The sequence below is a fragment of the Mobula hypostoma genome, chromosome 22 (genome assembly GCF_963921235.1).
Source record: "Mobula hypostoma chromosome 22, sMobHyp1.1, whole genome shotgun sequence".
In the NCBI taxonomy this organism is placed as follows: domain Eukaryota; kingdom Metazoa; phylum Chordata; class Chondrichthyes; order Myliobatiformes; family Myliobatidae; genus Mobula; species Mobula hypostoma.
The window spans coordinates 59,145,464-59,169,703 of record NC_086118.1 but is presented as its reverse complement, the minus strand read 5'-3'; the positions used below and the strand labels follow the sequence as shown (position 1 = coordinate 59,169,703).

Here is a 24,240-nt window from a genome sequence, read left to right as displayed (position 1 = left end):
ATTGGGGAGGCTGGGGTAGAGTCAGGGCGGGGATCGGGGAGGCTGGGGTAGAGTCGAGGCGGGGATCAGGGAGGCTGGGGTGGAGTCAGAGTGGGGATCGGGGAAGGCAGGGATAGAGTCAGGGCAGGGATCGGGGAGCCTGGGGTAGAGTCCGGGCGGGGATCGGGGAGCCTGGGGTAGGGACGGGGCAGGGGATCGGGGAGGCTGGGATAGTGTCAGGGCGGGGGATCAGGGAGGCTGGGGTAGAGTCGAGCCGGGGATCGGGGAGGCTGGGGTAGAGTCGAGGCGGGGATCGGGGAGGTTGGGGTCGAGTCAGAGCGGGGATCGGGCAGGCAGGGATAGAGTCAGGGCAGGGATCGGGGAGGCTGGGGTAGGGACGGGGCAGGGGATCGGGGAGGCTGGGGTAGGGACAGGGCGGGGGATCAGGGAGGCTGTGGTGGGGATCGGGGAGGATCGAGGAGGCTGGGGTAGGGACGGGGCGGGGGATCGGGGAGGCTGGGGTAGAGTTGAGGCGGGGATCGGGGAGGCTCGGGTGGAGTCGAGGCGGGGATCGGGGAGGCTGGGGTGGGCACGGGGCGGGGGATCGGGGTGGCTGGGGTAGGGACGGGGCGGGAGATCGGGGAGGCTGGGGTGGGGATCAGGGAGGCTGGGGTAGGGACGGGGCGGGGGATCGGGGAGGCTGGAGTGGAGTCGGGGCGGGGATCGGGGAGGCTGGGGTAGAGTTGAGGCGGGGATCGGGGAGGTTGGGGTCGAGTCAGAGTGGGGATTGGGGAGGCAGGGATAGAGTCAGGGCAGGGATCGGGGAGCCTGGGGTAGAGTCCGGGCGGGGATCGGGGAGCCTGGGGTAGGGACGGGGCGGGGATCGGGGAGGCTGGGGTGGGGATGGGGCAGGCTGGGGTAGGGACGGGGCGGGGGATCGGGGAGGCTGGGGTCGAGTCGGGGCGGGGATCGGGGAGGCTAGGGTGGGGATCGGGGAGGCTGGGGTAGGGACGGGGCGGGGGATCGGGGAGGCTGGGGTCGAGTCGGGGCCGGGATCGGGGAGCCTGGGGTAGGGACGGGGCGGGGATCGGGGAGGCTGGGGTGGGGATGGGGCAGGCTGGGGTAGGGACGGGGCGGGGGATCGGGGAGGCTGGGGTCGAGTCGGGGCCGGGATCGGGGAGCCTGGGGTAGGGACGGGGCGGGGATCGGGGAGGCTGGGGTGGGGATGGGGCAGGCTGGGGTAGGGACGGGGCGGGGGATCGGGGAGGCTGGGGTCGAGTCGGGGCCGGGATCGGGGAGGCTGCGGTAGGGACGGGGCGGGGGATCGGGGAGGCTGGGGTAGAGTTGAGGCGGGGATCGGGGAGGCTCGGGTGGAGTCGAGGCGGGGATCGGGGAGGCTGGGGTGGGGATCGGGGAGGCTGGGGTAGGGACGGGGCGGGGGATCGGGGTGGCTGGGGTAGGGACGGGGCGGGAGATCGGGGAGGCTGGGGTGGGGATCGGGGAGGCTGGGGTGGGGATGGGGCAGGCTGGGGTAGGGACGGGGCGGGGGATCGGGGAGGCTGGGGTCGAGTCGGGGCCGGGATCGGGGAGGCTGCGGTAGGGACGGGGCGGGGGATCGGGGAGGCTGGGGTAGAGTTGAGGCGTGGATCGGGGAGGCTCGGGTGGAGTCGAGGCGGGGATCGGGGAGGCTGGGGTTGGGATCGGGGAGGCTGGGGTAGGGACGGGGCGGGGGATCGGGGTGGCTGGGGTAGGGACGGGGCGGGTGATCGGGGAGGCTGGGGTGGGGATCGGGGAGGCTGGGGTAGGGACGGGGCGGGGGATCGGGGAGGCTGGAGTGGAGTCGGGGCGGGGATCGGGGAGGCTGGGGTAGAGTCAAGGCAGGGATCGGGGAGGTTGGGGTCGAGTCAGAGTGGGGATTGGGGAGGCAGGGATAGAGTCAGGGCAGGGATCGGGGAGCCTGGGGTAGAGTCCGGGCGGGGATCGGGGAGCCTGGGGTAGGGACGGGGCGGGGATCGGGGAGGCTGGGGTGGGGATGGGGCAGGCTGGGGTAGGGACGGGGCGGGGGATCGGGGAGGCTGGGGTCGAGTCGGGGCGGGGATCGGGGAACTAGGGTGGGGATCGGGGAGGCTGGGGTAGAGACTGGGCGGGAGATCGGGGAGGCTGGGGTGGGGATCGGGGAGGCTGGGGTAGGGACGAGGCGGGAGATCGGGGAGGCTGGGGTAGAGACGGGGCGGGAGATCGGGGAGGCTGGGGTGGGGATCGGGGAGGCTGGGGTAGGGACGGGGCGGGAGATCGGGGAGGCTGGGGTGGGGATCGGGGAGGCTGGGGTAGGGACGGGGCGGGAGATCGGGGAGGCTGGGGTCGAGTCGGGGCGGGGATCGGGGAGGCTGGGGTAGGGACGGGGCGGGGGATCGGGGAGGCTGGGGTCGAGTCGGGGCGGGGATCGGGGAGGGGGGAGGCTGGGGAGGCTGGGGTAGGGACGGGGCGGGGGATCGGGGAGGCTGGGGTAGGGACGAGGCGGGAGATCGGGGAGGCTGGGGTGGGGATCGGGGAGACTGGGGTAGGGACGGGGCGGGGGATCGGGGAGGCTGGAGTGGAGTCGGGGCGGGGATCGGGGAGGCTGGGGTAGAGTCGAGGCGGGGATCGGGGAGGTTGGGGTCGAGTCAGAGTGGGGATCGGGGAGGCAGGGATAGAGTCAGGGCAGGGATCGGGGAGCCTGGGGTAGAGTCCGGGCGGGGATCGGGGAGCCTGGGGTAGGGACGGGGCGGGGATCGGGGAGGCTGGGGTGGGGATGGGGCAGGCTGGGGTAGGGACGGGGCGGGGGATCGGGGAGGCTGGGGTCGAGTCGGGGCGGGGATCGGGCAGGCTGGGGTGGGGATCGGGGAGGCTGGGGTAGAGACGGGGCGGGAGATCGGGGAGGCTGGGGTAGGGACGAGGCGGGAGATCGGGGAGGCTGGGGTAGAGACGGGGCGGGAGATCGGGGAGGCTGGGGTGGGGATCGGGGAGGCTGGGGTAGGGACGGGGCGGGAGATCGGGGAGGCTGGGGTAGGGACGGGGCGGGAGATCGGGGAGGCTGGGGTGGGGATCGGGTAGGCTGGGGTAGGGACGGGGCGGGGGATCGGGGAGGCTGGGGTCGAGTCGGGGCGGGGATCGGGGAGGCTGGGGTAGGGACGGGGCGGAGGATCGGGGAGGCTGGAGTGGAGTCGGGGCGGGGATCGGGGAGGCTGGGGTAGAGTCGAGGCGGGGATCGGGGAGGTTGGGGTCGAGTCAGAGTGGGGATCGGGGAGGCAGGGATAGAGTCAGGGCAGGGATCGGGGAGCCTGGGGATAGAGTCTGGGCGGGGATCGGGGAGCCTGGGGTGGGGATGGGGCAGGCTGGGGTAGGGACGGGGCGGGGGATCGGGGAGGCTGGGGTCGAGTCGGGGCGGGGATCGGGCAGGCTGGGGTGGGGATCGGGGAGGCTGGGGTAGAGACGGGGCGGGAGATCGGGGAGGCCGGGGTAGAGACGGGGCGGGAGATCGGGGAGGCCGGGGTAGAGACGGGGCGGGAGATCGGGGAGCCTGGGGTGGGGATCGGGGAGGCCGGGGTAGGGACGGGGCGGGAGATCGGGGAGGCCGGGGTAGGGACGGGGCGGGAGATCGGGGAGGCCGGGGTAGGGACGGGGCGGGAGATCGGGGAGGCCGGGGTAGGGACGGGGCGGGAGATCGGGGAGGCCGGGGTAGGGACGGGGCGGGAGATCGGGGAGGCCGTGGTAGGGACGGGGCGGGAGATCGGGGAGGCTGGGGTAGGGACGGGGCGGGAGATCGGGGAGGCCGGGGTAGGGACGGGGCGGGAGATCGGGGAGGCTGGGGTGGGGATCGGGGAGGCTGGGGTAGAGACGGGGAGGCTGGGGTGGGGATCGGGGAGGCCGTGGTAGGGACGGGGCGGGAGATCGGGGAGGCTGGGGTAGGGACGGGGCGGGAGATCGGGGAGGCTGGGGTGGGGATTGGGGAGGCTGGGGTAGGGATGGGGTGGGGATCGGGGAGGCTGGGGTAGGGATGGGGTGGGGATCGGGGAGGCTGGGGTCGAGTCGGGGCGGGGATCGGGGAGGCTGGGGTAGGGACGGGGCGGGGGATCGGGGAGGCTGGGGTAGGGACGGGGCGGGAGATCGGGGAGGCTGAGTGGAGTCGGGGCGGAGCGAGCGAACAGGGGGCCGGCGAAGTGATGGCGGCCGACCCGCAGCTGGAGCTGGACGAGCGGCTGCGGGAGGCCTGCAGTATCGGCGACGCCGAGGCGGTGCGGCGGCTGCTCGACAGCGGGGCCCGTGTTAACGGGCGGAACCCCGTCAATGGCTGGTGGGTGAGGCGGAGAAAGCGGCGCCCCGGGGCCGCAGGGAGTTCGGAAGAGGGCCGGGCCGGGCCGAGGGCCGCGGTGCGGTGTTTGTAGCTTTGACTGAGGTGAAGGGGAAGGTCGGTTCCCGGAATCCGGAGGCACGGCCAGGCCGTCTGTAGGGATGGCGGTACCGCCGGCACCGGGGGGAGAGTGGGGCCTGCTGGGGTGTCCTGTGGATGAATGTCGGGCGGTGGTGTCGGGTCTGTGTATGCAGGGCGAGAGGCTGTGTGTTGGAGATGGTAATTTTGAGGTGGGGGGTGTGTGTAGAGGAGCTCTGGGGCCTCTGTGGAGGTGGGGGATTCTTGAAAGTTCAGTGTGGGCACAGAATCTTAGTGAGCGTGGGTCCATCCTGTGTGTGCAGAGGGCTGTGGGGTCTGTGTGTGTCATGTTGGGGCAGTCTTGTGTGCTGCGGTGAGTACGGGGAAGGGTGTGTGTGTGGGTGGGTGGGTGTGTGTGTGTGTGTGTGTGTGTGTGTGTGTTAGCAGGTGGGTGGGATGATCTTGCATACATGTGGTGGGGGGGGGAGAATTATGTGGAATTTCACTCATTTACAGATACAGTGTGAGTAGGCGTTTTGAGCCACACTGCCCAGCAATCTCACTTTAACCCTAGCCTAATCACGGGACAATTTACAATGACCAATTAACCTACCGGTATGTCTCTGGACTGTAGGAGGAAACTGGAGCATCCGAGGAAACCCACACATTCCGTGGGCAAGATGTACAGAGGGCTGCTTACAGATGACTCAAGAGAGAGAATTTGTAGAATGTCTGCGAGATGGCTTTTTAGAACAGCTTGTTGTTGAGCCCACTAGGGGATCGGCTGTACTGGATTGGGTATTGTGTAATGAACCGGAGGTGATTGGAGAGATTGAGGTGAAGGAACCCTTAGGAGGCAGTGATCATAACATGATTGAGTTCATTGTGAAATTAGAAAAAGAGAAGCCGAAATCTGATATGTCGGTGTTTCAGTGGAGTAAAGGAAATTACAGTGGCATGAGAGAGGAACTGGCCAAAGTTGACTGGAAAGAGACACTGGCGGGAAAGACAGCAGAGCAGCAGTGGCTGGACTTTATGCGAGAAGTGAGGAAGGTGCAAGACAGGTATATTCCAAAAAAGAAGAAATTTTCAAGTGGAAAAAGGATGCAACTGTGGTTGACAAGAGAAGTCAAAGCGAAAGTTAAAGCTAAGGGGAGGGCATACAAGGAAGCAAAAATTAGTGGGAAGACAGAGGATTGGGAAGTCTTTAAAACCTTACAAAAGGAAACCAAGAAGGTCATTAAGAGAGAAAAGATTAACTATGAAAGGAAACTAGCAAATAATATCGAAGAGGATACTAAAAGTTTTTTCAAGTATATAAAGAGTAAAAGACAGGTGAGAGTAGATATAGGACCGATAGAAAATGATACTGGAGAAATTGTAATGGGAGGTGAGGAGATGGCAGAGGAACTGAACGAGTATTTTGCATCAGTCTTCACTGAGGAAGACAGCAGGATACCGGACACTCAAGGGTGGCAGGGAAGAGAAGTGTGCGCAGTCACAATTACGACAGAGAAAGTACTCAGGAAGCTGAATAGGCTAAAGGTCGATAAATCTCCTGGAGCAGATGGAATGCACCCTTGTGTTCTGAAGGAAGTAGCTGTGGAGATTGCGGAGGCATTAGCGATGATCTTTCAAAAGTCGATAGATTCTGGCATGGTTCCGGAGGACTGGAAGATTGTAAATGTCACTCCGCTATTTAAGAAGGGGGCAAGGAAGCAAAAAGGAAATTATAGACCTGTTAGCTTGACGTCGGTGGTTGGGGAGTCGATTGTCAAGGATGAGGTTACAGAGCACCTGGAGGCATATGACAAGATAGGCAGAACTCAGCATGGATTCCTTAAAGGAAAATCCTGCCTGACAAACCTATTACAATTTTTTGAGGAAATTACCAGTAGGCTAGACAAGGGAGATGCAGTGGATGTTGTATATTTGGATTTTCAGAAGGCCTTTGACAAGGTGCCACACATGAGGCTGCTTAACAAGATAAGAGCCCATGGAATTACGGGAAAGTTACATACGTGGATAGAGCGTTGGCTGATTGGCAGGAAACAGAGAGTGGGAATAAAGGGATCATATTCTGGTTGGCTGCCGGTTACCAGTGGTGTTCCACAGGGATCAGTGTTGGGGCCGCTTCTTTTTACATTGTACATCAACGATTTGGATTATGGAATAGATGGCTTTGTGGCTAAGTTTGCTGACGATACGAAGATAGGTGGAGGGGCCGGTAGTGCTGAGGAAACGGAGAGTCTGCAGAGAGACTTGGATAGATTGGAAGAATGGGCAGAGAAGTGGCAAATGAAGTACAATGTTGGAAAGTGTATGGTTATGCACTTTGGCAGAAAAAATAAACGGGCAGACTATTATTTAAATGGGGAAAGAATTCAAAATTCTGAGATGCAACGGGACTTGGGAGTCCTCGTACAGGATTCCCTTAAAGTTAACCTCCAGGTTGAGTCGGTAGTGAAGAAGGCGAATGCAATGTTGGCATTCATTTCTAGAGGAATAGAGTATAGGAGCAGGGATGTGATGTTGAGGCTCTATAAGGCGCTGGTGAGACCTCACTTGGAGTACTGTGGGTAGTTTTGGTCTCCTTATTTAAGGAAGGATGTGCTGACGTTGGAGAGGGTACAGAGAAGATTCACTAGAATGATTCCAGGAATGAGAGGGTTAAGATATGAGGAACGTTTGTCCGCTCTTGGACTGTATTCCTTGGAGTTTAGAAGAATGAGGGGAGACCTCATAGAAACATTTTGAATGTTAAAAGGCATGGACAGAGTGGATGTGGCAAAGTTGTTTCCCATGATGGGGGAATCTAGTACGAGAGGGCATGACTTAAGGATCGAAGGGCGCCCATTCAGAACAGAAATGTGAAGAAATTTTTTTAGTCAGAGGGTGGTGAATCTATGGAATTTGTTGCCACGGGCAGCAGTGGAGGCCAAGTCATTGGGTGTCTTTAAGGCAGAGATTGATAGGTATCTGAGTAGCCAGGGCATCAAAGGTTATGGTGAGAAGGCGGGGCAGTGGGACTAAATAGGATAAAATGGATCAGCTCATGATAAAATGGTGGAGCAGATTCGATGGGCCGAATGGCCTACTTCTGCTCCTTTGTCTTATGGTCTTATGACGTGAGAATTGAACTCTGAACCCTGACACCCCGAGTTATAATAGTGCCACGCTAACTGCTATACAAACTACAGAGGTGCTGCCGAATTGTGCAACAGTGGATCAGTGGTCTGTGGTGGGTGTCGGGGAGTGGGCAGTGTTTGGGCCGCAGACTGGGGCAGAGATTATACCACTGAGGTCCTTCCCTAAGCTCAGAGAGCCCCTCCACACCACTGAGACAGAGACTGAAGAAGCTGGGTGACAATGCTGAGTGATTTAGCTGAGACACCAGCTGCTCAGATCTGTAACTTACTGACCAAACGCTGCCGCCTGCAGATCCCTGATTCACTGGGTCACTACTGGTGCCTCTAAAAATCCTCTCTACCAAAGCAGTTCACAGGTTCTGACCCCACCCTGTTCAGTTTACATGTTCCTTCTCTCCACAAAACCTGCCTCTTCCCATTACCGCTTAGCAGTACATTCCAGAAGATGACATCAATTAGTACTTTATACTTTATTGTCGCCAAACAATTGATACTAGAACATACAATCATCGCAGCAATATTTGATTCTGCGCTTCCCACCCCCTGGATTTCAAATATTAAATATTAAAAATTAGTAAATATTAAAATTTAAATTATAAATCATAAAGAGAAAATAGAAAAATGGGAAGTAATATAGTGCAAAAAAACCGAGAGGCGGGTCCGGATATTTGGAGAGTATGGTCAGACCCGTTCAGCAGCCTTATCACGGTTGGAAAGAAGCTGTTCTCAAATCTGGCCGTACGAGTCTTCAAGCTCCTGAGCCTTCTCCCGGAGGGAAGAGGGATGAAAAGTGTGTTGGCTGTGTGGGTCGTGTCCTTGATTATCCTGACAGCACTGCTCCGACAGCGTGCGGTGTAAAGTGAGTCCAAGGACGGAAGATTGTTTTGTGTGACGTGCTGGGCTGTGTTCACGATCTTCTGCAGCTTCTTTCGGTCTTGAACAGGACAACTTCCATACCAGGTTGTGATGCACCCTAGAAGAATGCTTTCTACGGTGCATCTATAAAAATTAGTGAGGGTTTTAGGGGACAGGCCAAATTTCTTTAGTTTTCTCAGGAAGTAAAGGCACTGGTGGATCTTCTTGGCAGTGAACTCTGCTTGGTTGGACCAAGTCAGGTCATTAAGTTCCCCGAGGAACTTAAAGCTTTTGACCTGTTCCACTTGCGCACCACCGGTGTAAATTGGGTCGTGCGGTCTGCTACTCCTTCTGAAGTCAACAACCAATTCCTTTGTCTTGCTGACGTTGAGGGATAGGTTATTGAACATTCTGGCTTGCGTGAAAATATACCAACGGCCCAACTGTAAATTAGCAGTGTCACAATGTCTGTAACCAGCCACCTGCACATCCGTACCAGGATCCATGAATCCATATCTCTAGAAACTGCTATTATTATCACTGACATATAAAACATAGAACAAAGTTCAAAGTAAATCTGTTTTGAAAGTATATCTATGTGTGTCGGCATATACAAAATGAGATTTATTTTCTTGTGCTGTTCACCGTAATTACAAAGAAACACAATCGAGTCAATGAAAGGCACACATAAGACAGACACAAAAAGTGTGCAAAAGAAAACAAACTCTGCAAATACAGAAAGAAAAATAATGATAAATAAATAAGCAATAGATATTGAGAGCATGAGATGAAGAGTCCTTGAAAGTGAGTCCATGGGTTGTGGAAACAGTTCAGTGATGGGGCAAGTGAAGATGAGTGAAGTTATCTCCTCTATTTCACGCTCCTGATGGTTGAGAGCTAATAACTGTTCCTGAAGCTGGTGGTGTGGGTCCTGAGGCTCCTGTGCCACTTTCCTGATGGCAGCAGCAAGAAGAGAGCCTGGCCTGGGTGGTGGGATCCCTGATGATAGATGCTGCTTTCCTGCAGCAGCTCTCTGTGTAGGTGGGCTCAGTGGTGGGGAGGGTTTACCTGTGATGGACTGGGCCATACCCACTATTTTTTATAGGAGTTTCCATTCAAAGGCATTGGTGTTTCCATACCAGGCTCTGATGCAGCCAGTCAATATACTCTCCACCACGCATCTAGAGAAGTTTGTCAAGGTTTTAGATGTCGTGCCAAATCTTTGCAAACTCCTGAGGAAGTAGAGTCACTACCGTACTTTCTTCATAATTGCACTTGCGTGCTGTGCCCAGGACAGGTCCTCTGAAATAATAACACCGACGAATTTATAATCGCTGACTCTTTCCACCCGATACCCCGATGAGGACTGGCTCATGGACCCCCGGTTTCCTTCCCCTGAAGTCATAATCAGCTCCTTGGTCTTGCTGACATTGAGTGAGAGGTTGTTGTTGTGGCACCACTCAACCAGATTTCCAATCTCCCTCCTGTACGCTGATCCATCATTCCTTTGATTCGGCCAACAACAGTGGTGTCGTCAGCAAACTTGAATGTGACATTGGAGCTGTGCTTAGCCACACACTCATAGGTGTAAAGCGAGTAGAGCAGTGGGCTAAGCACACAGTCTGTGCTGATGGAGATCGTGCAGGAGATGCTTTTGCCAATTCAAACTGTCTGGGGTCTGCAAATGAGGAAATCAAGAATTCAGTTGCACACAGTGGTATTGAGGCCAAGGTCTTGAAGCTTATTGTGTCATTTCTCAGGCAGGTGTTGATATGTTTCATCACTGACCTCTTAAGTAATTTCATCACTGTGGATGTAAGTGCTACTGGAGGATAGTCATTGAGGGAGGTTACCGCGTTCTTCTTGGGCACCGGTATAACTGAAGCCTGCTTGAAGCAGGTGGGTACCTCGAGAGTGCTGAAGTGAGAGGTCAAAGATCTCAGTGAGCACTCCAGCCAGATCTTTAATACTGTACGCAGAAAGGTACCTCATCTGGGCTGGATGCTTTCCGTGGGTTCACCCTCCTGAAGGGTACTCTCTTGTCGGACTCAGAGACTGAAATCACAGCGTCATCAGGGGCTGTGGGAATTTGTGATGGTTCCTGCAACTTTGAGGGATCTATGGACATGGATTCTAAGATCAGTCAGTTGCTCCACACTGCCTAGAAACCTGCCATTAACCCTGAATTGTGCCTTCAAATTGACCCTCCAACATGAATCTCTTCACACTTTTCCGGGCTGAACTCCATCTGCCACCTCTCAGCCCAGCTCTGCATCCTATCAATGTCCTGTCAACCTACAACAACCTTCCACACTGTCCACAACTCCTCCAACCTTCGTGTTACCTGCAAATTTACTAACCCACCCCTCCACAACTTTATCCAAGTTACTTATAAAAATCACAAAGAGCAGGGGTCCTAGAAGAGATTCCTGTGTCACACCACTGGTCACCGACCTTCAGCAAGAATACACTCCCTTTACAACCATCTTCTGCCTAGTGTGAACAAGCCAGTTCTGAAGTCATGCTGCAAAGTTTTGTTAGATCCCATGACTTTCTGGATGAGCCTAGCATGGTGAACCTTATCAAACACCTTACCTCAAACATCTTAATGCATGCATTACTAAATGACAATAAAAGAGGACTGCGTGTCTTCATAATCTAATCTAAAATCCATATAATCAACATCCACTGTTCGACCTTTATCAAGGTGTTTCCTCGCATCCTCAAAGAATTCAATCAGGCTCCTGAGGCATATCCTGTCCCTAAGAATCCTCTCCATTCGTTTGCCCACCACTTACAAAAGAGTCACTGGACTGTAATTCCCAGACTTATCCCTATAACGTGATAAGATTTGTTGTTTTGTGGCAGTACAAGACCTAAAAATTACTATGTTACAGAAATAAATACATAGTGCAAAAAAGTAGAATAACAAAGTTGTGTTTGTGGACTGTCTGAAATCTTATGCCAGAGGGGAAGATGCTGTCCCTGAATTGTTGAGTGTATCTCCTCCCTGATGGTGACAATGAGGAGAGGGCGTGTCCCCAATAGTGACAATGAGGAGAGGGTCTGTCCCAGATGGTGACAATGAGGAGAGGGTCTGTCCCAGATGGTGACAATGAGGAGAGGGTCTGTCCCAGATGGTGACAATGAGGAGAGGGCATGTCCCAGATGGTGACAATGAGGAGAGGGCATATCCCAGATGGTGACAATGAGGAGAGGGCATGTCCCAGATGGTGACAATGAGAAGAGGGCATGTCCCAGATGGTGACAATGAGGAGAGGGTCTGTCCCAGATGGTGACAATGAGGAGAGGGTCTGTCCCAGATGGTGACAATGAGGAGAGGGCATGTCCCCAATGGTGTCAATGAGGAGAGGGTCTGTCCCAGATGGTGACAATGAGGAGAGGGCATGTCCCAGATGGTGACAGTGAGGAGAGGGCATGTCCCAGATGGTGACAGTGAGGAGAGGGCATGTCCCAGATGGTGACAATGAGGAGAGGGTCTGTCCCAGATGGTGACAATGAGGAGAGGGCATGTCCCAGATGGTGACAATGAGGAGAGGGCATGTCCCAGATGGTGACAATGAGGAGAGGGCATGTCCCAGATGGTGACAATGAGGAGAGGGTCTGTCCCGATGGTGACAATGAGGAGAGGACATGTCCCAGATGGTGACAATGAGGAGAGGGCATGTCCCCAATAGTGACAATGAGGAGAGGGTCTGTCCCAGATGGTGACAATGAGGAGAGGGACTGTCCCAGATGGTGACAATGAGGAGAGGGTCTGTCCCAGATGGTGACAATGAGAAGAGGGCATGTCCCAGATGGTGACAATGAGAAGAGGGCATGTCCCAGATGGTGACAATGAGGAGAGGGTCTGTCCCAGATGGTGACAATGAGGAGAGGGTCTGTCCCAGATGGTGACAATGAGGAGAGGGTCTGTCCCAGATGGTGACAATGAGGGGAGGGCATGTCCCAGATGGTGACAATGAGGAGAGGGTCTGTCCCAGATGGTGACAATGAGGAGAGGGCATGTCCCAGATGGTGACAATGAGGAGAGGACATGTCCCAGATGGTGACAATGAGGAGAGGGCATGTCCCAGATGGTGACAATGAGGAGAGGATGTGTCCCAGATGGTGAGGGTCTTTAAAAGAAGAGTGCAGGTCCTTTGGCCCACGCCGTCGTGCTGACATTTTTACTGCTCTAAGATCAAATCTGTGTTCATTCCAGAGAGAGAAGCCCTCACTCACTCAAGGCTGTCATCGTAATGATGGGTGCTGCCTTCTTGAGGCATGGCCTATTGGAAATGTCCTGAATGCTGGGATCAAAGCAACACTCACAACACGCTGGAGGAACTCAGCAGGTCGGGCAGCATCCATGGAAACGATGAGTCGACGTTTCAGGCCGGAACCCTTCGTCAGGATGTTGTGTTTGTGTCTCAATGGTGGGGGAGGTTGTGCCTGTGCTGAAGATGGCTGGGTCTACACCCCTCTGCACCCTCTTTACAAATGTGCATGACTGCTTCTTTCGAGCAATATTACTGCAGGTTAAGCAGCAGAATCTCATATTCAGCTTCACATTGCCATCTACTGGATACCTAATCACAACTCTACGTGCCACTCCAGAATCAGAATCAGGTTTAGTATCACCAGCATCGGTCATGAAGTTTGTTGTCTTTGTGGCAGCAGTACAATGCAATACATAATAACAGAGAAAAAGGATGGATTTCAGTAAGTGAATATCTACGTATATATAAAGTTAAATAAATAGTGCAAAAAGAGAAATAAAAAAGTAGTGAGGTAGTGTTCATGGGTTCATTGTCTATTCAGAAATCGGATGGCAGAGGGGAAGAAGCTGTTCCTGAATTGTTAGGTGTGAGCTGTCGGGCTTCTGTACCTCCTCCTGATGGTGGCAAAGAGAACAAGATATGACCTGGGTGATGGGGTGGAAGGGAGGTCCTTAATGACGGACGCTGCCTTTCTGAGGCATCGCTCCTTGGAGATGTCCTGGATACTATGGAGGCTAGTGCCCATGATGGAGCTGACTGAGTTCACAACTTCCTACAGCTTCTTTCAATCCTGTGCAGTGCCCCCCCACAATACCAGATGGTGATGCAGCCAGTTAAAATGCTGTCCACGGTACACATGTAGAAAATAGCGAGTATCTTTGGTGATGTACCAGATCTTCTCAAACTCCTGATGAAATATAGCCTCTGTCATGCCTTCCTTCTTTGTAGCTGCATCGATATTTCGGGTCCAGGATAGATCCTTAGAGATATTAACACCCAGGGACTGAAAATGGCTCAACATTGACATATTTAATGAAATTTGTTGTTTTGCAGCAGCAGTAGAGTGTTACACATAAATTACAATAAGAAATATACAGTATAACAATAAATAGTGCAAAAAAGAGCAAAAGTTACGATACAAAATATATAAAATTAGTATAAAAGGAGGCAAAACTGTGAGTCATAAACACAGGAGATTCTCCAGATAACACACACACAAAATGTAAGAGGAACTCAGCAGTCCAGGCAGCATCTATGGAAAAGAGTAAACAGTCGATTTTTCAGGCCGAGACCCTTCATCAGGACTCTGCAGATACTGGAAATCCGGATCATCACACACAAAATGCCGAAGGAACTCAGCAGGTCAGGCAACGTCTATGGAGGGGAATAAACTGTCAACTTTGAGTCCTGACGAAGGGTGTCAACTAGACACCAATTGTTTATTCCTGACCTACTGAGTTCCTCTGGCATTTTGTAAGTGTTACGAAATAATGAAGTAGTGTTCATTGTTCATATCTCTGCAGTAAATATCTGGCTCCTTTAGTGGTCGGTATGTACGAAAGAAGCAAGAGTAGCCAGTTGTCTTGGCCTTAACAACCTTGACATGTCAGTCTCAACCTTGAAGGTCTAACAATCTGCTGGAGGAACTTGGTTGGTGAAGAAGCCTCTGTGGGAGGAAAAGAACTGTCAGCAGTTGTCCCCCTGCTTGGGGATCAGGATCTTGTGTCTTGGTCTTGAGTTTATTCACTGACTGTGCCTGCATGGCTCTCTGAGGGAAAGAATTCCAATGATTCATCGCCCTCCGAAGGAGAAACTCTTCCTCTCCACCATCAGCAGGTGACATTTTCAGCAGCGTAATTTGTAACACAGGGGCCGCGTCTCTGTATTTGAAGTGGTTGCCAGCAATGGTTCAGTGTGGCTCTGAGTTAGATGTGGGCTCCAGTCTCGGTCCAGGGGCCAAAACTCCTGTTTTTGCTTTGAGAGGTTTCGTTCCTGTTAGAAGTGACGACTATAAACTGCAGTATTATGTCTCCTCCGAGGTGGAAGTAGAATGCTCCCTTTTTGTTCTCACTTAGTTTCATATATGTCTTATTATAACAAGCATCGTGGGCATGCTATTTTGACGCCAGAATGTGTGGCAACATTTGCTGATGGGCTGTTGCCACTGTGTCCCCCACCTCCTGAAGCCTCGCTCTGATTGTACACTGAACTACCTTGTGCTGTGTTGATTGCAGGACCTGCTTACACTGGGCATGCAAGCGGGGTCACCAGCACATCGTGCCTGACCTGCTGGATGCTGGGGCTGACAGTGGAATCCTCACCAGCAGGGGTGAAAGTGCGGCCCAGCTCACATCCAAACCAGAGATCAAAGCAATGTTAGGAGGTAACTGTCCCACTCTCAGTGCGTCTGATTGCCAGCCACCTCTCCCCCCTCCACAATGTATCTATCCCACTCCCCATCTGCCCAACTCCCCCCCCCCCATCGCTGTTCATTGACCCATTCTCCACTCCTCTGTTGGATCCTGGTGTTTTTGCAATCCATAGGTTCAGAAGTCAGCAGTGAGGCATAAAACCTGTAGGTTACAGCCGTTTATTGAGTGTTACAAGCACAGAGAAAGAAGGGAAAAGTGAAAGAGAAAAACCCACAGCCTAATTAGGGAGAGCCAGCTTGACTTTGTACCCGACAGGTCGTGTCTTACCAACTTGATTGAGTTTTTTGACAAAGTGATGAGAGAGATTGATGAGGGTAGGGCTGTGGATGGTGTCTATGTGGATTTTAGTAAGCCGCTTGACAAAGTCCTTGATGGGAGGCTAATCGAGAAGATTAAGATGCATGGAGTTTGCAGCGAATTGGCTGTGTGGATTCAGAACTGGCCTGCACAAGGAAGACAGGGTTGTGGTTGAAGGGATGTCTGTAATTAGTGGTGTTCCACAGGGATCTGGGCTGGAATCTCTGCTGCTTGTGATGTATATAAATGACCTGGATGAAAATGTAGATGGGTGAGTTAGTAAGTTTGTGGATAGTGTGGAAGACTGGCAAAGAATACAGCTCGATGTTGATCAGGTGCAGATGTGGGCAGAGAGATGGCAGATGGAGTTTAACCCAGATAAATGTGAGGTGTTGCACCTCGGTAGGGCAAATGCAGGGTAACAGTACACTGTTAAGGGCAAGATCTTTAACTGTGCTGCTGAGCAGGGGGACCTTGGGATCCAAGTTCATAGCTCCTTGAAAGCTACACAGGTTGATAAGGTGGTTAAGAAGGATTATGGAATGCTTGGTTTTATCAGTCGAAGCGTTGAGTTCAAAAGTCAAGACGTTATGTTGTGGATAGACTAATCGTGGTCCATCAGTGTTGCAGGCCCGGGGGTTCAGCTCAGGGCTAACGACCCCGGCACGCTGAGCGCGATTGTATCCTGAGTTTCTACCCAGTACGTGCATTACTGACATTCAGGATATTTGGGGCAGCAATGAAGGTTGTCCCATCTCTGTCGGTGTTTACCATTTCCTTCATCGTGCCCAGTAGCTTCCTTCGGTTTTCATTACTGTCAGTCATGCAAGTCCTGGGTGGATACTCAGGAATACCGTCGTACTAACATGTAGAAGGATTCGTCATTGCTGTTTCCCTCACGGTTTTGTTTGACCAGTCAGGGTTGTTAGCCCCCGAGCCTGGAGGACCGGTGGACCACTCTCAGTCTGGCCTCTGCCCTTTGACCTGTTTGGTGCAGTGACCCTGCCAGGAGACACATCATAAAGCCCTGACTCCAGCCAGCACAGCTCTGCAGGTCACTGAGACACACAGGCCTCTCAACTAGACTGCAGTTACCGGGAAATTCACTGAACAGTCACAAGTCTATAGATGATTCTATCACAATACAAGCAAGCGCAGGAAAGGTTAGACAACAAGGAAAAGGATGGGGAGCAAGACGCAGGAGATGGGGAGATGAAAGTGTGGGCTGGGGTCAGGGAGTGCGGCTCTCTCTGCCTGTAGCTGGGGTAAATGTAAGCAAGCTTTTCCACTGAGGTGGGTGAGACTAGAATGAGAAGTCATAGGTTCAGGGTGAAAGGTGAAATGTTTAAGGGGACCATGAGGAGGAACGACTTCACAGAGGGTGGCAAGAGTGAGGTGGTAGATGTGGGTTTGATTTCAACATTTAAGAGAACTGTGGACAAGCATATGGATGGGAAGGATATGGAGGGCTATGGTCCAGGTGTGGGTCAATGGGACGAGACAGAATAACAGTTCAGCACAGACTAGATGGGCTGAATGGTCTGTTTTTATGCTGTTGAAATCTATGACTCTGATTTTACACTCAAATCAACAGCCTATCACTGTCCACTAATCCTATCCAAAGATTCAAAGATTCAAAAAACTTTATTGTCATTCTAACTATACGTCAGCTCTGCAGGGCAGAATGAGACAGTGTTCCTATTCCACTCATCCACCTGAATCTCCCCTGGCCCAAATTCCCAGGTTTATTGGTCACCGTTTGCTCTGCCTGCAGCCCCCCCCACCCCATCTCGCTCTCCCCCCATCGCTCCCAAGCCTAGCTGAAGTAGGGCAATGTGGGGGGATGTGTGTGCTGTGTGAAAGGTTCTCACTGCAGTGTTCTCCCCCCACAGTGGATGAGGACCCAGGGCCGGCGGTGAATGGACGTTCAGAGCTCCCAATCGTTCCCAACTACCTGGCTAACCCACCCCTTCCAGTCCTGGAGAGCCGGAGGGGCTACATCTCCAGCCCGGGCAGCGGTTCACCGGCTCGCACTGCCCACACGCAGCCGGTCCCCACCGTCACCTACCCTCCACCAGCATTCGTGGCGGCAGCAAACCCTGCCCAGTCCCAGCCGCTCTTCTGGATGGGAGCACTGCCTGAAAATGAGCAAGGTAAGCAGGGTCAGGGTGGGGAGCAAGACGTAGGAGGTGGGGAGGTGAGGTACAGGGGCAGCGAGGAAGCAGGAGGGAGCGAAGGCGTGAGCTGGGGTCAGGGACGGAGGTTCTCTCTGCTTTCTGGAGACTTGTGTGAGTTGGCTGCATCTCACATTGAATGCCTGGAATCACAGTGACAGGTTGCTGTACCATTCACCTCTGGCACTGGCCTCCTCTGCCCCAGCTGCCCTGGGCACAGGAACCACAGGTACCATCTGTACCATCTGCGAAGCCCACTTGCTGTTGGTCCCATTCTCACCCACCGGCCACGATCTGCCCTGCTGGCCGAGAGCCCACCAGCCGGCCTCGATCTCCCCCGACAGCCGCAGTTCCACTTGCCGGCCCCGATCCCTTCAGCGTGACCCGCGGTCACACCCGCAGCAGATGCCATGGACACTCTGTCACCTCGTCCCCACAGAGCTGGTGTTGAAAGTTCGACTGTACAACCCGGCGGCCGAGCATAACGACTTCATCGAGGTGGAGCTGGATCGCAGGGAGCTGACGTACCAGGTACTGCTCAGGGTCACCTGCCAGGAGCTGGGAATTGGCCCAGAGAGAGTGGAGAGGATCCGAAAACTTCCCAACACACTGCTGAGGAAGGTACTGTGGAGAGCAGAATGGTGCGGCCTGACACAGACCCCCCCCATCCCTCACTCACACGGACACAGACCCCCCCATCCCTCACTCACACGGACACAGACCCCCCCATCCCTAACTCACACGGACACAGACCCCCCCATCCCTCACTCACACGGACACAGACCCCCCCATCTCTCACTCACACGGACACAGACCCCCCCATCCCTCACTCACACGGACACAGACCCCCCACCCCTCACTCCCACGGACACACCGCACACCCTCAATGTGACACGCCACACCCCAGACCTGTCACTCACAGGTACACATCCCACCCCCTCACTGTGACACCGACACAGCCCACACCACTCACTGTAAACACTGACACACCCCACACCCTCACTGTGACACTGACACACCCCACCCCCCTCAGCATGACACTGACACACCCCACACTCCTCACTGTAAACACTGACACACCCCACACCCCTCACTGTAAACACTGACACACCCCACACCCCTCACCGTGACACTGACACCCCCCACACCCCTCACCGTGACACTGACACACCCCACACCCCTCACTGTATCACTGACACACCCCACACCCCTCACTGTATCACTGACACACCCCACACCCCTCACTGTAAACACTGACACACCCCACACCATTCACTGTGACACTGACACACCCCACACCCCTCACTGTATCACCGACACACCCCACACCGTTCACTGTGACACTGACACACCCCACACCGTTCACTGTGACACTGACACACCCCACACCCCTCACTGTGACACTGACACACCCCACACCCCTCACTGTAAACACTGACACACCCCACACCCCTCACTGTGACACCGACACACCCCACACCCCTCACTGTATCACTGACACACCCCACACCCCTCACTGTGACACTGACACACCCCACACCCCTCACTGTATCACTGACACACCCCACACCCCTCACTGTATCACAGACACACCCCACACCCCTCACTGTGACTTTGACACACCCCACACCCCTCACTGTAAACACTAACACACCCCACACCCCTCACCATGACACTGACACACCCCACACCCCTCACTGTAAACACTAACACACCCCACACCCCTCACCATGACACTGACACACCCCACACCCTTCACTGTAAACACTAACACACCCCACACCCCTCACCATGACACTGACACACCCCACACCCCTCACCGTGACACTAACACCCCACACCCCTCACTGTATCACTGACACACCCCACACCCCTCACTGTATCACTGACACACCCCACACTCCTCACTGTGACACTGACACAGCCGACACCCCTCACTGTATCACTGACACACCCCACACCCCTCACTGTGACACTGACACACCCCACACCCCTCACCATGACACTGACACACCCCACACCCCTCACCGTGACACTGACACACCCCACACCCCTCACTGTATCACTGACACACCCCACACCCCTCACTGTAAACACTGACACACCCCACACCCCTCACTGTATCACCGACACACCCCACACCCCTCACTGTGACAGTGACACACCCCACACCTCTCACTGTATCACTGACACACCCCACACTCCTCACTGTATCACCGACACACCCCACAACCGTTCACTGTGACACTGACACACCCCACTCCCCTCACTGTATCACTGACACACCCCACACCCCTCACTGTGACACCGACACACCCCACACCCCTCACTGTATCACTGACACACCCCACACTCCTCACCGTGACACCGACACACCCCACACCCCTCACCGTGACCCCAACACACCCCACACCCCTCACTGTATCACTGACACACCCCACACTCCTCACTGTATCACCGACACACCCCACACCCCTCACTGTGACACTGACACACCCCACACCCCTCACTGTAAACACTGACACAGCCCACACCCTCACTGTATCACTGACACACCCCACACTCCTCACCGTGACACCGACACACCCCACACCCCTCACCGTGACCCCAACACACCCCACACCCGTCACTGTATCACTGACACACTCCACACTCCTCACTGTATCACCGACACACCCCACACCCCTCACTGTATCACTGACACACCCCACACCCCTCACTGTGACACTGACACACCCCACACCCCTCACGAAGACACTGACACACCCCACACCCCTCACCGTGACACTGACACACCCCACAGCCCTCACTGTGACACTGACACACCCCTCACCCTCACTGTATCACTGACACACCCCACACCCCTCACTGTGACACTGACACAGGCGACACCCCTCACTGTATCACTGACACACCCCACACCCCTCACTGTGACACTGACACACCCCACACCCCTCACCATGACACTGACACCCCACACCCCTCACCGTGACACTGACACACCCCACACCCCTCACTGTATCACTGACACACCCCACACCCCTCACTGTAAACACTGACACACCCCACACCCCTCACTGTATCACCGACACACCCCACACCCCTCACTGTAAACACTAACACACCCCACACCCCTCACTGTAAACACTAACACACCCCACACCCCTCACTGTGACAGTGACACACCCCACACCCCTCACTGTATCACTGACACACCCCACACTCCTCACTGTATCACCGACACACCCCACACCGTTCACTGTGACACTGACACACCCCACTCCCCTCACTGTATCACTGACACACCCCACACCCCTCACTGTGACACCGACACACCCCACACCCCTCACTGTATCACTGACACACCGCACACTCCTCACCGTGACACCGACACACCCCACACCCCTCACCGTGACCCCAACACACCCCACACCCCTCACTGTATCACTGACACACTCCACACTCCTCACTGTATCACCGACACACCCCACACCCCTCACTGTGACACTGACACACCCCACACCCCTCACTGTAAACACTGACACACCCCACACCCTCACTGTATCACTGACACACCCCACACTCCTCACCGTGACACCGACACACCCCACACCCCTCACCGTGACCCCAACACACCCCACACCCGTCACTGTATCACTGACACACTCCACACTCCTCACTGTATCACCGACACACCCCACACCCCTCACTGTATCACTGACACACCCCACACCCCTCACTGTAAACACTGACACACCCCACACCACTCACGAAGACACTGACACACCCCACACCCCTCACCGTGACACTGACACACCCCACAGCCCTCACTGTGACACTGACACACCCCTTACCCTCACTGTATCACTGACACACCCCACACCCCTCACTGTGACACTGACACACCCCACACTCCTCACTGTATCACCGACACACCCCACACCCCTCACTGTGACACTGACACACCCCACACTGTAAACACTGACACACCCCACACCCCTCACTGTATCACTGACACACCCCACACCCCTCACTGTGACACCGACACACCCCACACCCCTCACTGTGACACTGACACACCCCACACCCCTCACTGTATCACTGACACACCCCACACCCCTCACTGTGACACTGACACACCCCACACCCCTCACCGTGACACTGACACAACCCACACCCCTCACTGTAAACACTGACACACCCCACAGCCCTCACTGTGATACTGACACAGCCCACACCCCTCACTGTATCACTGAAACACCCCACACCCATCACGATGACACTGACACTCCCCACACTCCTCACCGTGACACTGACACACCCCACACCCCTCACTGTATCACCGACACACCCCACACCGTTCACTGTGACACTGACACAACCCACACCTCTCACTGTATCACTGACACACCCCACACCCCTCACTGTGACACTGACACACCCCACACCCCTCACTGTGACACTGACACACCCCACACCCCTCACTGTATCACCGACACACCCCACACCCCTCACTGTAAACACTGACACACCCCACACCCCTCACTGTATCACCGACACACCCCACACCCCTCACTGTAAACACTGACACACCCCACACCCCTCACTGTATCACTGACAGACCCCACACCCTCACTGTGACACTGACACACCCCACACCCCTCACTGTAAACACTGACACACCCCACACCCCTCACTGTGACACTGACACCCCCACACCCGTCACTGTGACACTGACACACCCCACACCCCTCACTGTATCACTGACACACCCCACACCCCTCACCATGACACTGACACACCCCACACCCCTCACTGTATCACCGACACACCCCACACCCCTCACTGTATCACCGACACACCCCACACCCCTCACTGTGACACTGACACACCCCACACCCCTCACTGTAAACACTGACACACCCCACACCCCTCACCATGACACTGACACACCCCACACCCCTCACTGTATACACTGACACACCCCACACCCCTCACCATGACACTGACACACCCCACACCCCTCACTGTAAACACTGACACGCCCCACACCGCTCACTGTGACACTGAGACACCCCACACCCCTCACTGTATCACTGACACACCCCACACCCCTCACTCTAAACACTGACACACCCCACACCCCTCACTGTATCACCGACACACCCTACACCCCTCACTGTGACACTGACACACCCCACACCCCTCACTGTAAACACTGACACACCCCACACCCCTCACCATGACACTGACACACCCCACACCCCTCACTGTATACACTGACACACCCCACACCCCTCACCATGACACTGACACACCCCACACCCCTCACTGTATCACCGACACACCCCACACCCCTCACTGTAAACACTGACACACCCCACACCCCTCACTGTGACACTGACACACCCCACACCCCTCACCATGACACTGACACACCCCACACCCCTCACTGTATCACTGACACACCCCACACCCCTCACTGTGACACTGACACACCCCACACCCCTCACTGTGACACCGACACACCCCACACCCCTCACTGTGACACTGACACACTCCACACTCCTCACTGTATCACCGACACACCCCACACCCCTCACTGTGACACTGACACACCCCACACTCCTCACTGTATCACTGACACACCCCACACCCCTCACTGTGACACTGACACACCCCACACCCCTCACCATGACACTGACACACCCCACACCCCTCACTGTAAACACTGACACACCCCACACCCTTCACTGTAAACACTGACACACCCCACACCCCTCACTGTATCACCGACACACCCCACACCCCTCACTGTGACACTGACACACCCCACACCCTTCACTGTGACACTGACACACCCCACACCCCTCACCATGACACTGACACACCCCACACCCCTCACTGTAAACACTGACACACCCCACACCCCTCACTGTAAACACTGACACACCCCACACCCCTCACTGTATCACCGACACACCCCACACCCCTCACTGTGACACTGACACACCCCACACCCTTCACTGTAAACACTGACACACCCCACACCCCTCACTGTATCACCGACACACCCCACACCCCTCACTGTGACACTGACACCCCCCACACCCCTCACTGTATCACCGACACACCCCACACCCCTCACCATGACACTGACACACCCCACACCCCTCACTGTATGACTGACACACCCCACACCCCTCACTGTGACACTGACACACCCCACACCCCTCACCATGACACTGACACACCCCACACCCCTCACTGTGACACAGACACACCCCACACCCCTCACTGTGACACTGACACACCCCACACCCCTCACTGTATCACCGACACACCCCACACCCCTCACTGTGACAGTGACACACCCCACACCCCTCACTGTATCACCGACACACCCCACACCCCTCAGTGTATCACAAACACACCCCACACCCCTCACTGTGACACTGACACACCCCACACCCCTCACTGTGACACTGACACACCCCACACCCCTCACTGTAAACACTGACACACCCCACATCCCTCACCATGACACTGACACACCCCACACCCCTCACTGTATACACTGACACACCCCACACCCCTCACCATGACACTGACACACCCCACACCCCTCACTGTAAACACTGACACGCCCCACACCCCTCACTG

At 55.4% G+C, this 24,240-nt stretch overlaps 1 protein-coding gene across 1 annotated transcript in view; it reads left to right on the top strand.

Annotated features, from left to right (window-relative positions):
* The first annotated feature begins 4,123 nt into the window (after positions 1–4,123).
* ankrd40 (ankyrin repeat domain 40) overlaps positions 4,124–24,240 on the top strand; it is a 77,885-nt gene continuing 57,768 nt past the window's right edge. Inside the window, exons 1-4 of the mRNA XM_063030692.1 lie at positions 4,124–4,312; positions 14,909–15,057; positions 17,296–17,556; positions 18,017–18,198. Of these exons, the coding sequence (XP_062886762.1) occupies positions 4,182–4,312; positions 14,909–15,057; positions 17,296–17,556; positions 18,017–18,198 (723 nt within the window). The 5' untranslated portion in view covers positions 4,124–4,181. The remainder of the gene's footprint in view (positions 4,313–14,908; positions 15,058–17,295; positions 17,557–18,016; positions 18,199–24,240) is intronic.